General features: G+C 45.9%; 1 protein-coding gene across 24 annotated transcripts in view; it reads left to right on the forward strand.

Annotated features, from left to right (window-relative positions):
• BIN1 (bridging integrator 1) overlaps positions 1–24,384 on the forward strand; it is a 504,923-nt gene that overhangs the window by 453,010 nt on the left and 27,529 nt on the right. For all 24 annotated transcript variants that reach the window (XM_069224571.1, XM_069224563.1, XM_069224567.1 and 21 more), the window contains one exon: positions 22,242–22,343. In XM_069224571.1, coding sequence (XP_069080672.1) covers positions 22,242–22,343 — 102 coding nt within the window. The remainder of the gene's footprint in view (positions 1–22,241; positions 22,344–24,384) is intronic.

Genomic DNA, 24,384 nt, shown 5'->3' on the forward strand with positions numbered 1-24,384 from the left:
TTGGAGGTGCCCGAGATGGCTTCAGGATTACGCTGTCTCAGTATTCCCTATTCCCACATTTAATTGCAGCAGCCTTGTGTTTAAGAGGAGGGCTTTCGGTACCGACATGTTTTTATTTACAAATTAATCACTGCTTTCAACACACCATCATACTATGGATTCTTGCGGAGGTAGCTTTTTTTTTCACAAGTCTCTGCTTTAATCCTGCACACAAGAATTTATTTCATTGGCTAGTTAATTATATTTTTTTGTAAACAAATACAGAGCATGGAGATATATGTCTACTGTTAGAGTTCATGCCCTTTGACAAGGAGGAAAACGTGACCAAAAGCTTCCCATGTGCTGCTCATTTGCATGAGAAGTTGTTGTCAACACCTGGGATTGACAAACTTCAAAAAGGGACTGACATTTGCAGCACTGGCTTGGTATTTTCATGCAACGCTGCTTTGCTTCCCACTGACAACTTGCGTGTGTCCTCAATTCCAGATTTCTATCATCACACTTGAAAGAAGACGGGGAAATCAAAATGAGATGCATTAAAATATATAGACAGATTAACTATCGAGTTCATTCCCCCTCCTCACATTCCCATCCCCATAATAGGAATTCTGATGCCATATCACCGGCAATAATGTATCCCTTTTTAGTGGACTGAAAAGAAAGATCTGCCATATTCTGCTATACCACACCCGGGAGCAAAACTTTTGCAGAGATAGAGGCCAGCGGCGACCTCTCCATGATGGCAGGGGAGCGTCGCCCTCCGCCAGCAGCAGATGCTGCAAACCTTTAACAAACAAATAATAGTAAACTGTGTTTATTATTGTTTTGTTGCTAAAGGGGCGGGGCCATTGGTGATGAAAGGTATCCGGGCGAATGTGTGTATGGCTTGCCACCTCGGGCTGGCCAAACACACATGCGCACTGTGCTGTCTCCAATCTGGCACTGTGTTGCCCGGCTGGGGAGAGCAGACACAGACTCCCAGTCTGCCTGGGAGCTCCCTGTCTGGACACCCCAGCCAATCCTAATGCTGCTTTCATGCAGTGTTAGGATTGGCTGCAGGGCAGGCTGGGAGCCTTTGCCTGCTGAGGGGTCGGAGGAGCGGCGTGGCGTGGAAGGTAAGGTTTTAATTATTATTATTTTTTTTTAAACTTTTTATTTTTATTTTTTATAACAAATTTTCCCCTCCGCCGCAAGCCGCCCGCCCCTTTTAACCCCCGCAAGCTGCGATTGATAGAGGCTCGACTTAGCTAATGGATGCATATTGTACATTTGGCTCTTTCCTGTCTGTCCCTGCAATAACCAACAAGCATTGGCATAGCCAATAGGTCTTGCCTATCCAAGATTGATTGGTTTTGTCAAAGTTTTATTAGCTATGTTGTAGAGCTGTGCTGAAAGTAAAAATAAAAGCAAGTAAAAAAACAAGTAAAAAAATAAAATTGCTGTGACTCGGTCAATGCTGGCTGCATTCTAATAATTCTTTTTTTTTTTTTTTTTTTTTTTTTTACTTGTATGGCAGCCGGACTGCTGTGCAACATAGCTTTAAAACACTGACAAAACCAATATATTTTGCATAGGTCACACTTTTTGGCTTCGCCAATGCTGCTTCTGTTTCTGTCTGTCCCATGCCACGTGACCTAGAGGATTTTCAGTTCTATGAATACAGTGGTCACTCAGCTTATTTGGGCAAGTAAACGCTGCTCAGTTAGCTGAATAAAAATGTGCAAAGCCTCAATCTAGGGAGGCTCGGCTTGACCCGAGTTTGTATGATACTACCTCTCATTTGCTTTAGCCTCCGAAAAGGCTTGCCTACCCAGCTTTCAGAGATTTTGATGTGTGCGCCATCCGTAAAATTGTACAGCACACGGACTGAAAGACTTTCTATTTAAATGTGGCCATCCAGAATTATTTAAGGAAATCTGTTTCCATATATATATATATATATATATATATATATATATATATTCACTGAAAAAAACAAAGGTTACAGAGACGTTATAATTTGTTTGTGAATTTATTCGTACAAAACCTTAGAAATTCAGCAGTTCTAGTTACTTATTTCAATTAACTATAACTCGCGCCCTAAGGTAACTATAACTCATGCCTCCACCATTCACAGTTTTTTCTTCATTAATTTGACTGCTAGTGCTTCATTTATATTTTTAATAATGTTATAGAGTTGTCATGAGTGCTGTAATATCTAGCGTAATTAGTCCATGGCAAGGGCATAAGTTATAGTTACTTGAAATAACTCTAACTATAACTGCTGAATTTCTAAGGTTTTGTACGATTAACTTCAGAACCTAGCCATAACTTCCCTGTAACCTTTGGATTTTTCAGTGGATTTCTATGGCTATTTTAATTCTAGTTCATAACTATAATGTCCCTCTAACCTTTGTTTTTTCAGTACATTTCTGTGTCTTATTTAACCTAAAGTAATTTTAACTATGTTATTCCAACCACCACCATATATGGCCTTCGGCCATGCTTGGTGGGGATTGGCCACAGGGCTTGGCCTGCACCCAGGCCCTGCAGCCAACCCCCTATAACCACTCAGCCCCACGGCGTGCACAGCCTTTGGCCGTGCGCAGTGCAGATTGGCTCAAGGACCTGTCCAGTGGCCCATACCCATAACCACCCAAACCTGGGTAGCGCACGGCCTTTGGCCTTGCGCAGCAGGGGTTGGCTGCAGGACCTTCTCTCGCGCTTTGGGAATAGGTGTAAGAGGGTGTCTCTGGTTGTGAGACCCTCTCACACCCAGACACACTTTCACACCCAGTCTATGTGGGTTTGAGTGTGTGTGAGGGTAGGTGTCATAGTATCTCAGTGAGTGGGTGTGTGAGTTTCTGTGGGTCTGAGTGTGTGAGCCTCTGAGAGGGTCTGTGAGTGAGTGCGTGAGCCTGACTGTGTCTGAGTGAGTGTGAGAATCTGAGTGGTCGTGAGTGAGTGCGTGAGTCTCTCAGTTGGATCTGTGAGTGGATGTGTGAGTCTGAGTGGGTCTGTGAGTGAGTGGGTGCGCGAGTGTCTGAGTGCGTCTGTAGCTGGGTGTGTGAGTGACTGTGTGGGTGTGTCAATAGCTGTGTGAGTGACTCAACCACAAAGGAACCTCACTTGCCCACAAAGGAACCTCACTTGCCCTTTTATCCAACAAGAGTCCACAGCTTTGCACAAAATATGTACCATGTGGAGTTCTTTCTGCCTGCTTGGGTAAATGTCCAGTATGTGTTCTACACTACAGCTCTGTAATGCAGCACAAGGAAATGTCACCAGTGACCTTGTGTGCATTTTGGTATCATGATTGTTCCTGTTGCCTGTTTCTCTAGAATTCTGTGATAACATGAATCCTCCTATAAAGAGGCCAACAAGACTGCAAAGATGTAAATCTCCACAAAACCAGGTTCTACCCTCTTATCTATTTTACGTAAGTGCTTCTTTGTATTGTAGAGAAGTCCTCATATTCCTCAGCATGAAGAACGCGCCACCAAAATCTGCAGGAAATGCACTGGGGGCCTCTTGGTAAGCTGTACATAATCCTGCCAAAAGGTGGGAAAACCTTTGCATACTACTAAGGTGGACAGTGCAGGCCATGGGCTCTAGGGGTGGGTGACTGCGCGACCCCTGTCCCCGGGCTGATTATGGCCACAAGACCCCATCTCCCACAGCCCAGCCATAAACAAGTTGAGGAGGAGGCCCCCCCTTCCCAGACCAATTTTCGCCCCAGGGACCCCATCCCCTGGGGCCTTGCCATGTCTCCTGGGTGCCCCCCCAGGCAACCAGTGTGCAATGGGACAGCGGGGTGGAAGGGGACTCAGCCCCCCGGTTGCAGCCGGCTCCCCAACTCCTGTGGGAGCCGATATTGCTCTTGCACACAGGGAGCTGCTAAACATGCAACTCCCTGTGTGCAAGACCATTTAGGTTCCTCTCTTTCCCTGCCTGTATTTTGGGTCAGGTAAAGAGATTAAACTCTTCTTCCGGTGGGTGGAAGCATTTTGATAGCTCTTGCTCCCTGGAAGCAGAGTGTTTGCTGGGACTCAGCAGGAGCTGTCAAAGCTCTCACGCCAAGTCCGAGCAAACAGCTATATCCTGGGATGGGCACCCTGGGACATAGCAGGAGCCGGCCCTTGGGGTTGGTGGTCCCCAGGGCCATTATTGGCTGACGAGGAGGGCAGTGTTGCCTCCTCCAGTGTTTAACTTAGCCCTTGGGAGGTGGTGGTCACTGAGGACGAGGATCTGCGACGGACCCCAAGCATTATTTTTTTTCAGCCCCGGGGAAGTGGTGGTCCCTGGGGCAGCAGGGGGGGGGGGGGGCATGTGGTCCCCCCATTACAAATAAATATTTTGCCCCCGGGGAGATGGCAGTCCCTGGGGCGCAGGAGGAAGTGTGCTCCTGCATATTTTTAGATCATTGCTCTGGGGTGCCCCTTTCCTTCCTGCATAAATTGCATATTCAGCCTCGGGGAGGTGGCAGTCCCTGAGGATGTGCGGGGAGGCCAAACAGCCCCCCTTAATTGTAGTGAATTGCCCTGGGGAGATGGTGGTCCCTGGGGCTGCACAGGGGGCCGCAATGCCCCCTGCATGAATTTCATATGTAGCCCTGGGAAGCAACGCCCCCCCCCCCCCCTTAAATTGCAATAAATTATCCTGGTGAGCTGCCAGTCCCCAGAGCTGCCAGGGTGGGGGGGGAATGGGCTCCAGCCACCCTGCATAAACTTCGTATTTAGCCCAGGGCACGGAGGTGAGATTTAAAAAAAAAAAAATGCTTTTTAACTCTAGAGGGGTGCATGAGGGGCCCCTTGACCAAGGCTAGGGGCTCAGGGTGACCCTACCCTGGCCCCTTTTTAAAAAAAAAAAAAAATAAATTGTGTGAGACTCAGCTGCAGCTAATGCTTCCTTGTTGAAGTGCTGGCAGCCAATCAGATATCAGCCCGGAACAGTTGTATCTGCAGAGGATCTGTGTCCCTGATATCTATATTTTTAAAACTCTAGTACCTCAAAAAATACTGAACGTAATTACAGCAAAGCACAAAAAGCATGCTTTTTGGACCAAGAGCTAGCCTTCTTCTACATTTGGTGTAATTCCGTCAAGCACTTTGGATTGTGGGCTGCAGTTGTGTTCAATATCCCTATGGTAAAATGCATTGGGAAAGTGTGTTTTGGGACCCCCTCCTTTTTCTCTGCCCCCGTTTGACGGATCACCCTGAAACTTTGAAGACACAACTGAATCTACTAAGGTACAAGTTTTGAACAATTCAAGAAGATTCATCAAGCAGCGCCAAAGTTTTTGGTAAAACAAAAACACTCTTCCTATGGAAACTAGGTCCTAACTATAACTACCTACTGACGAAGTCAGTAAGTAATATATATATTACCTACTGCCAGTCCCCAGTGTGAAGTTATAGTTGGGACCATGTTTCCATAGAATAAGCATTTTTGACTTGCCTATATCTTTGGCGCTGTTTGATGAATTTTCCCGAAATCTTCCCAAAAAAGTGATCCTGAGAATCTTGCTGTACATGGGAATTTTTGGGGTAATCCGTCAAGAGGGGATTGAGAAAAAGGGGGTCAAAAAGTGCTTTTCAAATTATAATTCCCATAGGGATTTTGAACATGACTACAGCCCGAACTGCTGGATAGAACAACACCAAATTTGGCAGAAATGTAGTTTTTGGTCTAGAAAGAAGCCTTTTTCTTGTTTGGTGTGAATCCATTCAGTAGTTTTTGAGATATTAAAAGAGAAAGACATGTAGATATCTAGAGGTGCGAAGGATTGGCAAATAATAACAAGCTTGTGCAGAGATCTCCAGAGTTCTGATTGGCTGCTAATACTTCAACCAGGAAGTGTTGGCAGCTATCTTGGGACTCGGGTGAAGTCTAGTCCCAGAAAAAAAACAGATTTAAAAAAAAGGATAAGGAGCCAGGTTAGGGTCACCCTGACCCCTTATCGCTGGTGCTGAGGTCCCAGAGGGCCCTCCCCAGGCAAAAAAAAACACTTTATAAAAAAATATATATGTTTGCAGCGCATTTGTGTAGGAGGCTGGCCTGGCTTATAGTGGGTACCTGATGGTACTTATACCTTGTGCCAGGTCCAGTTATCCCTTATTAGTAGATTTGTAGTGTTCTAGCAGCTTAGGCTGATAGAGGTAGCTATAGCAGAGCAGCTTAGGCTGAACTAGGAGACAACCAAAGCTCCTACTATACCACTTATATCATATAGCACTATAGCATAAGAATCACAATATTCAGAGTTACTAAAAATAACAGTACTTTATTTTAGTGACAATGTGCCAAAAATATCTCAGAGGATATACTCCCTCAGGAGGTAAGTAAAATACACAAAATATACACACAAACCAAAATCAAGTAAGTAAACAGTTCTAAAAGTAGTGCAAACACTGTAGAATACAATATGATGCAATAGGCCTAGGGGCAACACAAACCATATACTAAGAAAGTGGAATGCGAACCCCTGGCCTAGTGTAGTGTGTAGAGGGTCACTGGGAGTGTAAGAAAACACTAAGGGTGTCCAAGATACCCCACCACAAGACCCTGAAAAAAGTTACCTCCCCAGAAACACACTAAAGTTGTGATAGGAGATTCTGCAAAGACCACAACTGACTGCAAAGCACTGAAGACGGATCCATGGACCTGAGAACCTGTAAAGGAAGGGGACCAAGTCCAAGAGTCGCGAAAGTGTCCAGGGGGGCAGGAGCCCACAAAACCCCTGATGAAGGTGCAAAATGGCTACCTTCAGGTGCAAGAAGCTGAAGATTCTGCAACAACGGAAGATGCCAGGAACTTCTGCTTTGCACAGAAGATGTGCCACGGAATGCTGGAGGATTCAGAGTTGTTTCTATGCAGAAAGACCGCAAACAAGCCTTGCTAGCTGCAAAGGTCGCAGTTGAAGAAAATCGGTGCTGCCCGGGCCCAGGAACGACCAGGAGGTCGCCACTTGGAAGAGGAGACAGAGGGGGCCCTCAGCAACACAGAGAGCCCATGCACAAGAAGGCAGCACCCACAGAAGTACTTGAACACTGGTTCAAGAAAACTGAGCATGGCGGTCGTCTCAACACTACAAAGGAGGGTCCCATGAAGCTGGTGGCCAACTCCGCGAGATGAGCAATGCAGGACTGAGTGCTGGGGACCTGGGCTGTGCTGTGCACAAAGGATTTCTTGCAAAAGTGCTCAGAAGCCCCAACAGCTGCAGTTCACGCGCTACACAGGATTACTGTCTGGCGAGGGGAGGCAAGGACTTACCTCCGCCAAAGTTGGACAGATGGACCACTGGACTGTCGGGGTCACTTGGATCCAGCACCAGTGTTCCAGGGACCACGCTCATCACGATGAGAGGGGACCCAGAGGACCAGTGAAGCAGAAGTTTGGTGCCTGCAGTAGCAGGGGGAAGATTCTGTCGACCCACTGGAGATTTAGTCTTGGCTTCCAGTGCAGGGTGAAGGCAGACAGCCCCCAGAGCATGCACCACCAGGAAATAGGCTCTACAAAGTCACTGTTAGTCTTCATACTACTTTGTTGCAGTTTTGCAGGCGTCCTGGAGCAGTCAGCGGTCGATCCTTGGCAGAAGTCAAAGAGGGAGATGCAGAGGAACTCTGGTGAGCTCTTGCATTCGTTATCTGAGGAAAAGCCCACAGGAGAGGCCCTAAATAGCCCTCAGAGGATGATTGGCCACCTAGAGAGGTAAGCACCTATCCGGCAGGGTCTCTGACGTCACCTGCTGACACTGGCCACTCAGAGGCCTCCATTGTGCCCTCACACCCCTGGGTTCAAGATTGCAGAGGTCTGGGACACACTGGAGGAGCTCTGGGCACCACCTTTGGGGTGGTGCTGGACAGGGGAGTGATCAGTCCCCTTTCTTTTGTCCAGTTTCGCACCAGAGCAGGTTGGGGGTTCCCTGAATCGGTGTAGACTGGTTTATGCAAGGAGGGTGCCATCTGTGCCCTTCAAAGCATTTCCAGAGGCCTGGAGAGGCTACTCCTCTCAGGCCCCTAACACCTATTTCCAAAGGCTGCCCAGACCCCAGGAGGGCAGAAGCCTGCCTGTGGATTGGCAGCAGGGGTAGCTGCAGAGAAAACCCAGAGAGCTGGTTTGGCAGTACCCGGGGTCTATGCTGGAGCCCCGGGGATGCATGGGATTGGCACCCCAATACCAGATTTGGCATGGGGGGGGCCCAATTCCATGATCTTAGACATGTTACATGGCTATATTCGGAGTTACCACTGTAAAGCTACATATAGGTATTGTAGTGCACTTGTGTAATGGTATCCCCGCACTCACAAAGTCCGGGGAAATTGCCCTGAACTATGTGGGGGCACCTTGGCTAGTGCCAGGGTGCCCTCACACTTAGTGAAGATTAGGTGCAAAATTACTAAGTGAGGGTTAGATATATAGGTGACTTATAAGTTACTTAAGTGCAGTGTGAAATGGCTGTGAAATAACATGGCCATTATTTCACTCAGGCTGCAGTGGCAGTCCTGTGTAAGAATTGTCTGAGCTCCCTAGGGGTGGCAAAAGAAATGCTGCAGCCCATAGGGATCTCCTGGAACCCAATGCCCTGAGTACCTAGGTACCATATACTAGGGAATTATAAGAGTGTTCCAGTGTGCCAATTAGAATTGGTGAAAATGGTCACTAGCCTATAGTGACAATTGTAAAGACAGAGAAGAGCATAGGCACTGAGGCTCTGGATAGCAGAGCCTCAGTGACACAGTTAGGCACTACACAGAGATACACATACATGCCACAACCTATGAGCACTGAGGTCATGGCTAGCAGGGTCCCAGTGAGACATATAAAACACCCTGACATATACTCACAAACAGGTCAAAAGTGGGGGTAACAATGCTAGAAATAGGCTACCTTCCTACAATTTGCGACAAATAGAAAATTTGCTGCAAAAAGAAAAACAAAAAGTGCAGGCCCCCGCACTTGTTTTGCACAGAGCCCCTGGGTGGATCAGGTCCTGGGGGCATTTTGTTAAGCACAGGGCACCCCTTCTAGGCTCCTTGAGCCCCAGGGTCCAGCACCTTCCCGGGGCATTATTAAATGAGTCTGTGGAGGGGGGGGGGGGGGCACATGCTCCCTTCCATCCCCTCCCAACAAAGTTATGCTGAACTTTGCTAGATAAATAGTCATTGAGTAAAGAAAATCTAGAATGTTGCTGGTGTTGCAGGGTGCTGCTTACTGGAGCTGCTCTCCATTTAAACTTGAGAACTACCCAGAGTTCTTTTTTGCTCAAATATATATATATATATATATATATATATATATATATATATATATATATATATATATATATATATAGAGAGAGAGAGATATAGATAGATATATATATATATATATATATATTAATTAATATAAATGTGATCACTTGTCTTAGATTTTAAAAACTCATGTGAAGGTTTTGTCAAAAAGGATTTTAACGATATTTACAAAAATGTGTTTGTTTTGGTGTTTGTCCTTGTTTCACTGTATGATTTTACTTAATCAACAAACGGTTAACATAACCTGAAACTATATTATAATTGGAAACAGAATAACATCTTAGTGCTTCCCTAGTTACAATTTATATTGTCTTTATGCAAGGCACTTGAGCCTGAAGCTGAGCTTGATGAGGTTATTGAGTAATGAAGAGAGGAAGATATAGCTCCTACTAGAAAGGAACATCGTCAACTAAATGTAAAAATACATATCTCGCTGTGGGGCGTGTAACTGTACATTTTAATTATATTTGTCAGATTCTTTAACTAACCGCTGGTTTTTGGAGGCTAGCCCTTATTGCAAGAGGTACCAAACTTCATTATGTACATGGAAACACATGCTCCACTTACGGACCAATGCTCTTCTTTATTCTGAATCCCTGTCTTCCTCATCACAGTCCTTACTTCGTGAAGTTTGCCTCTTTACACAGGGAGGATTTACCTACCCCAGGTCTAACTCAGTGGCTCAACGAAACTTGAGGGTGCCCCCCCTGCAAGGTACATAGAGGGCCCCCCAACTCAGGAGCTCTAAGGCCAGGGGCCCGTACGCAGTGCTGGCCAGTTTGTGACTACTTGCTTCTGAGAGGGCCCCTGGTGCTCGGGGCCACCGCACTGCGAGGGGCGGGGGTCCTAATATTATACCACTGCTCTACTGAACTTAAAGTCCTGTACTTACACTCATTTCCTATCCTAGTCTCCACCCCCTCGTTGGGTGCCAAAAAGAGGAACTTGTTGAGCCATACTTTCGGAAATACCAAGTACCTGACAGCCCTGTGGACAGTTCAGCTGAACATGGAATGTGAGTATCGAGGATTGTGATGAGGAAGACCAGAAATAGGAGCGATTAAGGTTTCTGGTAGATAGGACTGGACTTAGAACCCAAAATAGTTGTGGCAAATTTTGTCAGGCCATCCACCACAGTGTACACAGAGGTCGAGCCTGACCACTACAGTGGGGCTTGGCGCACCCTTAAATACCACAAGGTATCTTGTTTAGTAGAGTACGCCATCAAGAAACGTTTTGGGCTGTCTCTGAAAGCACCTAGGTTCCTTTATTTTTCTCTCTAGAGTTTCCTTGCTGCAGGTCTTTAACGGACACATTCCACCTTTGTTCATATTTAGCCCTTGTATATACATTTCCACATCTGCCACTGATTTTATGACTCCTGAAAAAAGTCAAGGGGATTGAGGGCAGCTGATTTAGGTGGCCCCAGATTTGGTCGGGGGCCTGGTGCTTGGAACTGCTAGCTCTCAGGTTCTGCCCTACTCTTTAGCTTCATCTTTGGGAGGTTCTGTTGCTCCAGGTGCAGGGCAGATTGACACTCAAACCTCCATGTGAGGAGATTGAGCAGGCCCAGAGGAGAGGTTTTGATCCACTGTTGGAGGTGATTGATGTCATCCAGGCTGCTTGTCCCCCTTTCACAAAGTCAGTCTACTCAAAAAAGTGTTAACTCAAGTTTGTTGCCTGGTGATAGGAAAAAGTAGCTTGGTTCTGTGCAGGCTAAGCAGTTTAATGCCATTTTGTTTCTGTTCTCTTTGGCTGGGCAAAACTTTATTGTGGACATTATGAAAGGTTACTTGTTGGTCTTTCAGCCTTTCTTTGTTTCTCCAGTCCAACTCTTTTTGTTCCAATCAACAGATGTAAAGCCTTTTTTAAAGGGATTTCACATGTTTCTCCCCCTCCCCTTCATTATTCCGCAGTGGAATCTGAATTTAGCTCTCACTTTCCTAATGCCTGCTTCTTTTGAGCGTCTGTGTAGTTGTACCTTGAAGGTCCTATTCTGCAGGACTGTGTTTATCATTACAATCACTTCTACATGTTGTCAGTGTGCTGCAGGCATTGTCTGTCCCGGTAAACTAACTTCTTTCTTAATAAGCTGGTGCTTAGGATGCATCCATTCTTTCTTCTCAAAATAGTGTCACCCTTCCATGTGGGTCAGCCCGTCAAGGTCCATGTGTGGTTCTTCTCATTCAAGGGAAGTTGAGGAAAGAAGAGGCTTTACTTGTTGGGTCCAAGGTTGGCCATTGATAGTTCTAGAAAGCACTTGGTGGATGATCACCTCTGTGTTGGGTTTGTCAGTGCAGAGAAAGGAAAGGTGGTCCAAAATAGGACCTTAGCACAGTGGACAGAGTTTTGAATTAAGCTTTGTTATGCTATTGCCCAAAAAGACCCATCTTCATGCCTTCGGGCTCATTCCACCAGGCTAAAGCGGCACCAACTACAGCCTTGGGTCAGGGTGTCCCTGTTTATGAGATTGCAGGGCAGCCACATATGTATTTGTCCATTCTTTTCATCAGGCAATTCTGTAATTTGGTCCTGTAGGGCTTCCTTGTGTAAATTTCACTACTCACACCTTTCTCTACGGGTGTAGCACAGGCCCTCTCAGCTCCTGGGGGCTTTTCAGGGGGCCCACATTCAGACCAAGACAAATGAATATCTGGGGAATATGGGAGACTTAAGGGCCCTGCATTACATTCTGTAGGGGAACCCCATCATTTTCCATTACACCACAGCCCATCTTACTGTAGGTGTATTGCTTTGCTGCTGTTACCGATTGGGAGTTAGACATCAGAAACATAAGTTACTCATCTTTCTGTCCTCAACACCAACCCTCCTCCGAGTTCTGTGGAGTGGACCTTTAGGAGTTAATGTGATTCTAACCTAGATTTTGCACACTGCTCATTTGTGAAGTCTCAGGATTTGAAAAAGACAAGTGTATAAGCTGCCCTCAGGAGTGGTGCCTATATGCTACTTGTGATGTCTCATCTGGAGGCAGGACGGCGACTCAACAGATGCCAATGACACCACCTGTCGGCACTCAGGAGCTATTCCAAGAGTTTCCAGGTCCAGTCTAGTGCCTGGGGGGAATGACAGGGTGAGAAATTTGAGCATAGAGTAGCCACCAGATTGAGCATTATGAAAGTAATTACCGTATTCTACCCATGAGTAGCCAGCATGTTACCTTCCTCGTTTATCTTCCTCGTCTTGGTCCTTATATTGTGAGACAAAGCAGAGAAACCCAATAACATGGATACTGGGTAAAAAAAAAAAAAAACAGAAAAGGTCCAGACGTAAAACCAGTGCTGTTATTGATGAAAGTGAAACCTCACAAAAAACAAACGGATGTTGTCTTCCGTAGGCCATGATTCCAAGAATCAACAGAGAAGAAAACTGAAGGGTTCAAGATGAGCAGGTAGGATCGAACCATTAGATCCTATCACTTACAGATGAACCGGATAACAACTCAAAAAAACTAATGGCAACACAAAAAAGGAAGAGTCCTGTGTCAAAAAAACGGCATGTGTAATAAAGGTAGGACCCTGAGACAGACAAGGGAATCACCAGGAGGTAAACCATTTGCTACTAATGGTTTACCTCTTGGTGGGCAAGGCTCAACGTTAGTTTGAGAAACACTCTCTTCCTGACCTTTTGACTCAGTGACAGTATTTCAGAAGATATGTCCTTCTTTGGCTCATGACCCAAAAATGTTCAGAGGCATGTGCAGAGGCAGTAGAGAGACTCGTGACTCTTACCACTGTGATATAATACATGATGATGGCACCAGTGACTCTAGCGCCTGTATTGTTCAGGGGCAAGTCAAATATCCTACCCACTAGGCCATGAGGTACATTCTCCTGACACTAAGAGCCATCATATAGAAGGGTACATCACTCTTACGGGATACAAGTTAGCAGCAACGGAAACCTGACGGGCCATGTACTGTAACCATCCCAGAAGAACCAAGAGAACCAGTGGGAGAGTAACACCCTCTGAAAAAAAGGCCCCATACCAACCACTGTGGAGAAGACCTCATTGAAAAACAGAGCAGAAGACATTCTAAATCTGCAGAACAGTGAATCAGAACATAGACTCAGCAAGCAGAAAATGAAAATCAAGCCTGCAGAAGAGAGACATAAAAAGGCTAAACAGAGACTATCATGCATGACCTGCCAGACAAACTCAGGAATACCGAATGATAGGCCTGGCAGCCTAACGGTGGTCACCCCCAACTTTTTGCCTGCCTCCCTCCACTTTTTGACACTGTTTTTGCTGGTTTTAGGACTCTGCGCACTTTACCACTTCTAACCAGTTCATATGCTCGCTCTCCCCTAAAACATGGTAACATTGCTTCATACCCAATTGGTATATTTGATCTTCTTGTAAGTCCATAGTAAAGTGCACTACACGTGCCCAGGGCCTGTAGATTGAATGCTACTAGTGTGCCTGCAGCTTTGGTAGTGCCACCCACATAAGTAACCCCTTAACCATGTCTCAGGCGTGCCATTGCAAGGCCCGTTTGTGCAGTTTCACTACCACTTTGACTTGGCATTTAAAGAAACATGCCAAGCCTTAAACTCCCCTTTTTCTACATATGTCACCCCTAAGGTAGGCCCTAGGTACCCCAGAGGGCAGGGTGCTGTGTAGGTAAAAGGCAGGACATATATCTGTGCATTTTACATGTCCTGGTAGTGGAAAACTCCTAAATTCATTTTCCACTGCTCTGAGGCCTGCTCCTTTTCATAGGCTAACATTAGGAATACCCCCATAAACTGTTTGAGTGGTCGATTCTGATTAGAAAGGGGTAAACTGGTCATGTTTAGTATGGCCAGAATGGTAATACAAAATCCTGCTGACTGGTGAGGTTGGAGTTTATATCACTATTTTACAAATGCTACTTTTAGAAAGTGAGCATTTCTCGGCACTTAAATCCCTCTGTGCCTTACAGCCTGTCTCCAATCCATATCTGAGCTGGGCTGGTTGACAGCTCCCTTGTGCATTTCACCCAGACAATCACAATCACACACCTGCACATCTGTATACTGAATGGGTCATCCTGGGCTGGAAGGTTGGAAGGCCTGACACTTACGTTTCAAAGGACAATGGCCCACCCTCACACGAAGGGCTGCCAAACCCTCTACTGGAACCCTGGCAGAGAGAGTTGTACTGGAAGGGGACCTTGTGCACTTCAAAACCACTCTTTGAAGTCTTCCCCACTGTAGGAAAGTACCATCTTTCTTGGCATGTTACCCCCATTTTTAACTGTATGTCAGTATGTTTTTGCCTGTCTCACTGGGATCCTGCTAGGCAGAACCCCAGTGCTCATAGTTTATGGCCTAATGTGTGTGTCTGTGTAGTGCTTAACTGTGTCACTGAGGCTCTGCTAATCAGAACCTCCGTGCTTATGCTCTCTCTGCTTTTAAATTTGTCACTTTAGGCTAGTGACTTCTTTTACCAATTTCAATTGGCACACTAGACCACCCCCCCCCCCCCTTATAAGTCCCTAGTATATGGTACCTAGGTACCTAGGGCATTGGGGTTCCAGGAGATCCTTATGGGCTGCAGCATTTCTTTTGCCACCCATAAGGAGCTCAGACAAACCCTTTCTCAGGACTGCCATGGCAGCCTGCGTGAAATAGTGCACATGTTATTTCACAGCCGTTTTCACTGCACTTAAGTAACTTATAAGTCACCTATATGTCTAACCTTCATTTAATGAAGGCTAGGTGCAAAGTTAAGTTTGAGGGCACCCTTGCACTAGCAAAGGTTCCTCCACATAGTTCAGGGCCAGTTCACGGAAATTTGTGAGTGCGGGGACGCCATTACACGTGTGCACTTCATATAGGTCATTACCTATATGTAGCTTCACAATGGTAACCCCGAATATGGCCATGTAAGGTGTCTAAGATCATGGAATCGTCCCCCCATTCCAAATCTGGTATTAGGGAGCCAATTCCATGCATTCCGGGGGCTCCACCATGGCCACCCAATACTGCCAAACCAGCTCTCTGAGGCTTGCACTGCAGCTACATCTGCTGCCACTTCACAGACAGGATTCTGCCCTCCTGGGGTCTGAGCAGCTCAGTCCCAGGAAGGTAGAAGAAAGCATTTCCTCTGAGAGCAGGGTGTTACACCCTCTCCCTTTGGAAATAGGTGTTACATGCTGGGGAGGGGTAGCCTCTCCCAGTCTCTGGAAATGCTTTGAAAGGCACAGATGGTGCCCTCCTTGCATAAACCAATCTACACCGGTTCAGGTACCCCTTGTCCCTGCTCTGGCATGAAACTGGACAGAGGAAAGGGGAGTGACCACACCCCTGTCCACCACCACCCTAGGGTGCCCAGAGCTCCTCCAGTGTGTCCCAGGCCTCAGCCATCTTGCTTTGCAAGGTGTGGGGACACTCTGGAGGCCTCTGAGTGGCCAGTGTCAGCAGGTGACATCAGAGACCCCTTCTGATAGGTCCATACCTGATAAGGTAGCCAATCGCCCTCTCAGGGCTATTTAGGGTCTCTCCTGTGGGTTTGCTTCAGATTCTGCTTACAAGTTTGCAGCAGGAATCCTCTGCAACTACTACTTAATCCTCTGACCTCGGATCAACCGCAGCCTGCTCCAGGAGCCGCTGTAACAGTAACAAAGTATCCAGAATGGCTACTTTTCCTCTGCAACTTCAGCTCCAGCCAGCAACAGTTTCCACAGTGTGCATGCTCTGAGGACTCCCTGCATCAGAAGGACCGAAGAAATCTCCTGTGGAGTGACAGTCACTCCCCTGCTCAAGCAGGCACCTTTTGAGTCGACGACCAGTTCTCTTGCACTCTTCTCCTGGCGACGAGCGTGCTTCTTGGAACACAGAGGGTGGACCTATTCGACACAGACTTGTCTGCTGTCACAATTTGGAGGAGGTAAGACCTTGCCTTCCCCGAGAACGACAGTACCCCTGTACACTGCGTCTTCTTCACCTTCTGAGGCCTTTATGCACTATTTGCAAAATTCCTTCGTGCACAGCCTGGCCCAGGTCCCCAGCACTCTATCCTACGACGCTCAACTCACAGAGTTGATCTCGGCGGCGTGGGACCTTACTTTGTAGTTCTGCACAAACCGCATTTTGCACCTCCTTTGTCACTGTGTCCTGGGACTCCCGTGGGTGCTATCTGGTGTTCTGAGGGCTCTCTAAAGTGCTGAGAGCCCCCTCTTCCTCCTCACACAGAGTTGAGGCCCCCAGGTCCCTCCTGGGTCCAGATAGTGACAACTTGACGCAAAACGTTACTTTGCCGGAACCAAGGCTTGTTGGAGGAATCCAGCACCAAAACACGCCTGCATCCAACTTCTCTTCATGGGACATCCAGTGCGTCATGCAGGAACCCGCTGACATCTTCCTTGGGTGCATTTCTGGAGTGTTCGTCCAACCGGGGACTCTTCTTTTGCACCCTCTTCTGGGTTGGTAGGGGCTCCTGTCCTTCCTGAAACTTCTTTTGACTTCTGGACTTGGTCTTCTTTCTTTTGCAGTTCTTCAGTTCCAGGAATCCACCACTTGTTGTTTGCAGTCTTGGTTGGTTCTTGCAATTACTCTAATCACGACTCTTAGTGTGTCCTGAGGTAACTTGCAGTACTTTACTCCTACTTTTCTGGCCTCTGGGGTGGGGTAATTTACTTACCTTTACTGTATTCTCACTCTCCCAGCGATTCTCTACACACTACTCTTGTCTAGGGGGGAATTCGTGATGCGTATTCCTCTTTCTTAGCATATGGTTTGTGTTGCCCCTAGACCTATTTTCTCCCGTTGCATTCTAGAGCATTTCCTATTGTTTGCACTATCCTCTGTGTAATTACTTACCTTATTTTGGTGTCTAGTGTATATATTGTGTACAATACTTACCTCCAGAAGGAGTATTGCCTCTAAGATATTTTTGGCCTTGTGTCACCCAAATAAAGTACCTTCATTTTTGGTAACAATGAGTATTGTCTTTTACTGTGTATATGCACTGTGTAACTATAAGTGGTATTGCAGGAGCTTCGCATGTCTCCTAGTTCAGCCTAAGCTGCTCTGGTATAGCTACCTCTAGCAGCCTAAGCTGCTAGAACACTACTACATTTCACTAATAAGGGATAACTGGGCCTGGTATAAGGTGTACGTACCCAAGGTACCCACTACAAACCAGGCCAGCCTCCTACACTCACTTCAAAGACACTTTTGGGTATATAAACTGGGTCCCTGACCCTGCCAAATCAGACACTCATCACCAGAACCTGCAACCTGCCAAGAGAAGCTGCTTGGCTTCCCAAAGGACTCACCTGGACTGATTTGCTGTAAAGGACTGCTGCATTGCTGTTGCCCTGCTGCCTTGGTGGCCTCTGGCTCTTCTGAGAAGTGCTCTCCAAGGGCTTGGTTTGAGCTTGCCTCCTGTTCCTGAAGTCTCAGGGCCAAAAAGACTTAATCTCTTCTAGGAAACTCCTTGTGTGGCGAAAATCGACACACAGCCTGCTGGAATCTACACACAGTCTGTCCAGTGGTGAGAAAATCACTGCATCGCCGAGCCGGAACGATGCGGCCTGGCTCCATGAGTGGAGATTGACGCAGCTCCAACATTGCAACCGGAATTTAGACGCACAGCCTACTAGATCGACGCATCACCGATCCGGAATGACGCAGCCCAACTTCCTGCAAGAGGAATCGACACAGCACCAGCCATGCAGCAGAAATTCCGCCGCATCACCCACCGGATCGACACAACAGCTGTGACTTTGTCCCACACACCCAGGATTTCCACGCATCGTCCCTGGGCATCAAAAGGCCCTGTATCGCAAAGAGGATTAAAGTCTGCATGCCGGAAATCGTCGCAATGCCCTTGCCGCATGGAAAAGATTCAACACAGCGTCAGTGTGTGCCCCGAAAACTGACGCACACCTACCCTTTTTCCATGCACCTCCTCCTCTGCGGTCTTTGTGCTTGTAATTTTGACGCAAACCAGGTACTTTGTGCTTGCAAGAGAATTGTTGCTTTTAAGAACTAAAGATTCTTCTTAACATTACAAAAGTGATGTTTCAACTTGTGATTATCAAATCTTGATCGTTTTGATCTTTATTTAATAAGATAAATATCCTATATTTTTCTAAACCTTGTGTGGTGTCTTTTTGTGGTGTTATCACTGTGTTATTGTATGGTTCATTGCACAAATACTTTACACATTGCCTTCTAAGTTAAGCCTTACTGCTTAGTGTGAAGCTAGCAGACAGTGGACACAGGATAATTTGGATTGTGTGTGACTTACCCTGACTAGGATTGTGATCCCTGTTTGGATGAAGGTGTATACCTCTATCAACTAGAGACCCCATTTCTAACACCGAACTTGTTAAAATCTGTGAAAGAAAAGAGCAAGCAACCCAGGACTAGGATTGACACAATTCTCATGGAAAAATTTCAACCTGATTTTTAAGATTTAAGACCGGGTACATAAAGAAGACATGATAAATTCTTATTTAAATATCATATGTAAAATCCACTTTAGTCATTTTAATATGTATTTCTGCCTCTGTTTAGTGTAATTAGCCTTCAGAAATCTTTTAGGGCCTGATTCTGAGTTGGGTGGATGGGGTTACTCCATCACAAACATTTCGGATATCCCGTCCACAGTTTAACAATCTCATATCCTGTGGGAATCGTGATATAGCGGAGGGGGTATTATTAACCTTTGTGATAGAGCAAAACATTTGCCAACCTCTAAATCAGGCCCTTATGCACCTCTAGAACACTTAACGTGATTTTTTGCTGTATTTGATATTTTAAGTGCATGCTCAAAAGAGAAAGAATTCTGGCTTTTGCTGATTTTCCTAACTTTCTACCCAAATATGACATAAAAACACAGTTCATGTAGGAGTCAGTGAAAAGTGACGTATTTTTAAGTAGGCTGATGCCACACCCCACCAGAGAAAACTGTACATCAGCCATGCCTCACAAGTCAGACCAGCCTGTCATGAATTTCAGGCTGACAGGCCATATTGGACAGGTGGACAGGATCCGGAAACAACCCGAACATTATCCCTACAAGCATCAAGTAGCAAGTCAAGAAAGCCCATATCCTCTTTTCCTACCTGGATACAGACATATACGTGAAGAGCCAGAAAGGAGCTCGAAGTAATAAACCACAGATGTGAACTGCAAGCACAGTGCAAACCTCTGAGCCCAAACTATATGTGCCTTTTGCATCCTGTGGAACCATCCAAAGAACAAGTGAATGTACCATCCTTTAAACACTGAACGGTTCTTCCAGAAGGCACTTGACCATTGTGACAGCAGGACCCAGCATCTCAAACAACCATAGCCGTTACCATTGCCCTTAGCAACCTGAAAATTTGGTATCATGAAGTGAGCAGTGCGCTATACCTGAATTATTGGCTAATGGAATAAAACATATCCAGACAAAAAGTCTGTTCATAGTAGCTGGATGTCTTTTTTTAAGGGGTATTTTTCTGCTTGGAGAAGAATCCAAAAGGCTGTACGAGATGCGAATCCATGAACTGTTCACACATACCCGTGGGTTAAACAAACATTCCAGTTGACACAGGACCTTAGTCCAATATTCTCCAGGAATGGTCCTCAAAACCTGGTTACGTTTATTGAAAAATATTGAGTATTTATCAGTTTCCCCTTATCTCCGGGTCTGAGTCGTGTTCTCATTGATACACTTTGTGATTGATCATGCATTCAAGCCACCAGAGCACCATTGTAATAGTGGTATATGTAACTTTAGCTGTAGAGTCAGAACCCCAGCAAATAAGACAGAGGCAATTGTCCTTGCTCTGCGTACAAAGTAGGGGAACTGAACTGAGTGTACTCAGCACAAGTGGTGTAAGGGTGCAGCAGACGGGGTTAAATGAATGTCCAGGCCCCACCACACACCTCCTAAGCCCCCAGAAAAAACAAAACACACCAAAGCCCTGGAGTTAGCATATTCAAATGAAATGACATATTGTGACACACTGATGCCTTGTGAGACCGCGCTATACCCTCAGGCAGCGGTCCACTTGGAGTTTGACAGGCCTCCAATCAACAAACCACTGCGTACGGAGGCGAAGCGTAGATCCCCAGACTCAATTTCCACAAACCACGATCCACCGAAGCTCTCACCCTTAAACTTTTATTTCATCACAATTCCTGGGAGCATGGGGGAGCCAGAGGTCTGCTGTAGCAAGGCCTCACAACCAAATGCTCATACCTCGTGCTGACTAGAGCACAGCCATAGGGGGTAGTAGAGGGAATGTAGTCCTAATGACCAGAGCTGCTGACTTTGGAACTGGGGGCCAGGTTTGAGTCATGGTATTGCCTCAACACCCTATGATTCTGGTCAAATCTCTTAATGTCTCTATGCCTTAAAAAAAATCTGACCTTGTGTAATGTAATCTGGTGGTCATGTTAAGCACTCTGGTGCCTTTTGGCAATGTTTGCACTATATATATATATATATATATATATATATATATATATATATATATATATATATATATATATATATATACATGCAAGAAAAGAAAGCTTCCCCACCAAAAGGACAGATGGACGTCCCCTGCGTTAGAAAAAACAGGGATACATGGCTGGGAAAGTCCATGTCTAAGGCTACCAAGAAAGTGGGCAGAGTCAAGGAAAGGATGGGTACTGGGTGCAAGTATTGAATTTTAAGGTTAGTTATGGCTAAGATAGGTAAACCCTGACTATCCTAACAAGGTAAACATATGATGTAGGGACTGGGATGTAGAAGACAAATTAACGATGATTACATTTCCTAGACTGAAAGCATGTTGGAGTCAGATTTTGAAGAGTAAGACTGGGGAACAAATCAAACTTACACTCGGGTAGCTCTGTTGGGAAATACGTGGTAAGGCTACCTAGACTATAAGCAGTTGGCGACTTTAACACACTTGCGTTAAGAATGACGACCTACACACAATAAAATAGGAAAAGAGACATATGGGTGAACAGTAGAAGCCTGATCCAGGAGGAAAAGTTGAGGAAAAAAAGAAACTATTTTTGTACATTAGTGAACGAAAAGCACACAAATGTTAAGTTTGCTTCCCCTGCCTTCCAGTAAATATGTAAAATGCACGATTCTTCCTATTTAATCATTGTCCTCGTGAATGCAATCTGAGACTTAAAAAATCGAGCTGGACTGTCGTTTGACTTCTGAATTTATCATATTGCAGGCAAGAACAGCGATCGCTGATTTCATTTTACCACAAGATATTTCTGCAGCTAGATTTAAACATATATCTCCTGTTGATCACACTGTACCATTGTTTGGGTCGAGTTGGGAGGAGGTAGTTAAGAGTCTAATTACTGGTTCAAATAAAGGTGTCAAAAATGTAATTCTGTATATAACACATGGGCATTGTTGCAAAATGTTGGAGTAACACCGTTGACATTATAGATGTCTTCTCTGTTACCTTGTATGTCATGGCATAGTTGGAGGGCAGGTGTTGATGCTGTTGAAAGTCTTTAAATCAGTGTCTGGACTGAGTTTTTATATTGTTAGTGTGCTGTGTGAATTGATCTACATTTTGGGTGAACAAACAAAACAGAGTAACAAATGTATGATCTTTGAAAGGCGAGGAGACTCGTTATCTGCCGTAGGTCCAGGAAATGACACCTTTATTCTGAACTAGCACAAACCATCTATAGTTTTGTATATGATCCATTCTGATTGTGTCTGGAGATGCATCCTGTAGAATATTATATCCTAGCTTCAGATTCTCTAAGGTCACAAGTTCGGGTTAGCTTATTGACATGCTGCTCCCGGCACATTGTACCTAGTGTGGAACTTTCTTCAAAGTCTATGCTGCTAATATAGCTGATAGTAAAGCAAAGGCTGGAAAACCGCAGAAATTAAAACTTAGGAGAGGGAAGCGGGCTGGGGGTGGTAGGTTGAAGGGAATATTATATGGGTTCTTAAGGAATCAGTGTCCTGGACAATTTACTGCTGTTGTTGCAGGTTAGGGCCCAGCATGACTATGCAGCGACCGATGGAGATGAGCTGGACCTGAAGGCTGGAGATATAGTTCTGGTGATGGAGATTGATAATCCTGAAGAGCAGGTAAGGGCAGATTTTTACCCTTCCATCTCAGAACCTCTTCATGACTTTCACTTGTTCCTATCAAGACCTTTGCTCATATTCTCAACTCTTCTTGCTTCTGCTCCGTAGCCTAGGAGTGGCATTTCCGACTGTTGTTTGGAAGGGTGATCAATGAGGGAGTAAATTGTGTTTGGTTGAAAACTGAACATGGTGTTGTCTCACTGTAATGTTGTGACACTGGGGCTGTGTTTTCCTCAATGATTCTTATATCCTATCTATTGATGCTCACAATGCTGACTTCTAGTGATGAGTAAGAATCTAAAACAATATGTTTGTAGAATGTGTTGCACACTCCTGCCAGCTAGTGTTTTGCAAATTGTTTTTCTCCTAAAAAAAAGTATTTTGATTCATAGGGTGCACTAACTCCAACCTTGGTTGGCAATGCATATGGGCATCGTCTCCATGTTAGATTGTTTTTTGCTTGCTGCCATCAAGTTCGGACGTGGACCTAATGGGCTCTTATATTCAAATTGTCTACCAGGTTTCTTTGTGCCTACATAGTCAAATTCGACATTGCTTTATTCATCTGCGTTTTTGACAGCTTCCTTCAAATACTGACCTTTAGTCAATTGCCTCCTAACTGCTAGGGAGTGGGGCACTTTTCTGAGCTTTGTTCTCAATTTTTTTCATGACACAATGTAGAGAATGTACACAGATGCAAAGGATGTCTTTTTAGGGCCGTCCTCAATGCAACACAAAGTACCTGGGGTCCGGTAGACATGAGGCTTGTAATCTCAGCCTCTCCCGTTGACCACTACAAAACTGCGTGCAAGGTCTGCCTTACCTTCCGGTCAAAAAAGATTGATGGATTCTACTGGGAGATACATCGGACACATGCAGCAACAATTCTGTGAAAGCTTCCCAGACATCTTCTGAGAACAAGGGATGCTTAAACGTAAGGAAGACAAAGATGAAGATGCCAGCCCTTTGACCATTCAGCCCCATCAGCCATTGCCTTGCACAGAGGCAATTTTCTCCTCTGAGTCCAGCCTTCAGGAGGAGGTCCCTTTGTCCTCAATGCCCACAGGTCTGCTAACACACACATTGGCAAGGAATGTGAGAATGGTTCAGATCAACATTCACACTAAGGGCCTCATTCTCACCCTGGCGGTAATTACCGCCAGGGCGGAGGTCGGCGGTAGCACCGCCAACAGGCTGGCGGTGCTCCGCCGGGCATTCTGACCGCGGCGGTACAGCCGCGGCCAGAAGCGGAAAGCCGGCGGGCTACCGCCGACTTTCCGCTGCCCGTCTGAATCCTCCATGGCGGCGGAGCGCGCTCCGCCGCGATGGGGATTCAGACACCCCCTACCGCCATCCTGTTCATGGCGGCTCTCCCACACAGCACGGAAACTGGCTTCTGCTCAGGCCACGAACTTCACACCCCTGCCCAGCAAAGAGAGCAGAAAGCTTGATGCTGAAGTGGGTGGCATAGCCAACTCTGCCTTATCTTGCCATCATAGGGCACAGTGGAATGAAATGCAAGAACTAGTTAAGCATTTCCCATGGGAATTTGTGAAGAGAGGGGAGAAGTTATTTGCAAAGGACAAAACTATTCAGTGCAACCATCATTTGCACCCTTGATGTAGCCATCATGGAGTCCTGGGTTGGCCAGCACTAGGATCCTCATTAGACACCATGCCTGGCATATCCAGTCCAGGCTTCACATTGGAGGCCAAACAGCAGCTGCTTAACCTGCCCCTTAATGGGGAACACCTTTTAGGTCCACAGGTTGACAAGATACTCAAGAAGCTAAAAACTGACACAGATTTTGCAAAATCTATGGGTGCTCTCCAGACCCCACCCAACAGCTGCTCCTTTTGGAGATAACAGGCTAGAGGATGCTCCAAGGCTGCTTCCCCAGGTCCTGCTGCCTCACACCACAGGCTGCAACACTCTTTCCACCATCAGGCTGTTGGAAGATACACCAGGGGAAAACCAGAACAAAGGCAGGGGCAGTGGTGGCTCTAGTAAGGAAGCCTCAATCTCCTAACTAAAACCCCCA

Source organism: Pleurodeles waltl, chromosome 3_1 (assembly GCF_031143425.1).
Source record: "Pleurodeles waltl isolate 20211129_DDA chromosome 3_1, aPleWal1.hap1.20221129, whole genome shotgun sequence".
Lineage (NCBI taxonomy): Eukaryota > Metazoa > Chordata > Amphibia > Caudata > Salamandridae > Pleurodeles > Pleurodeles waltl.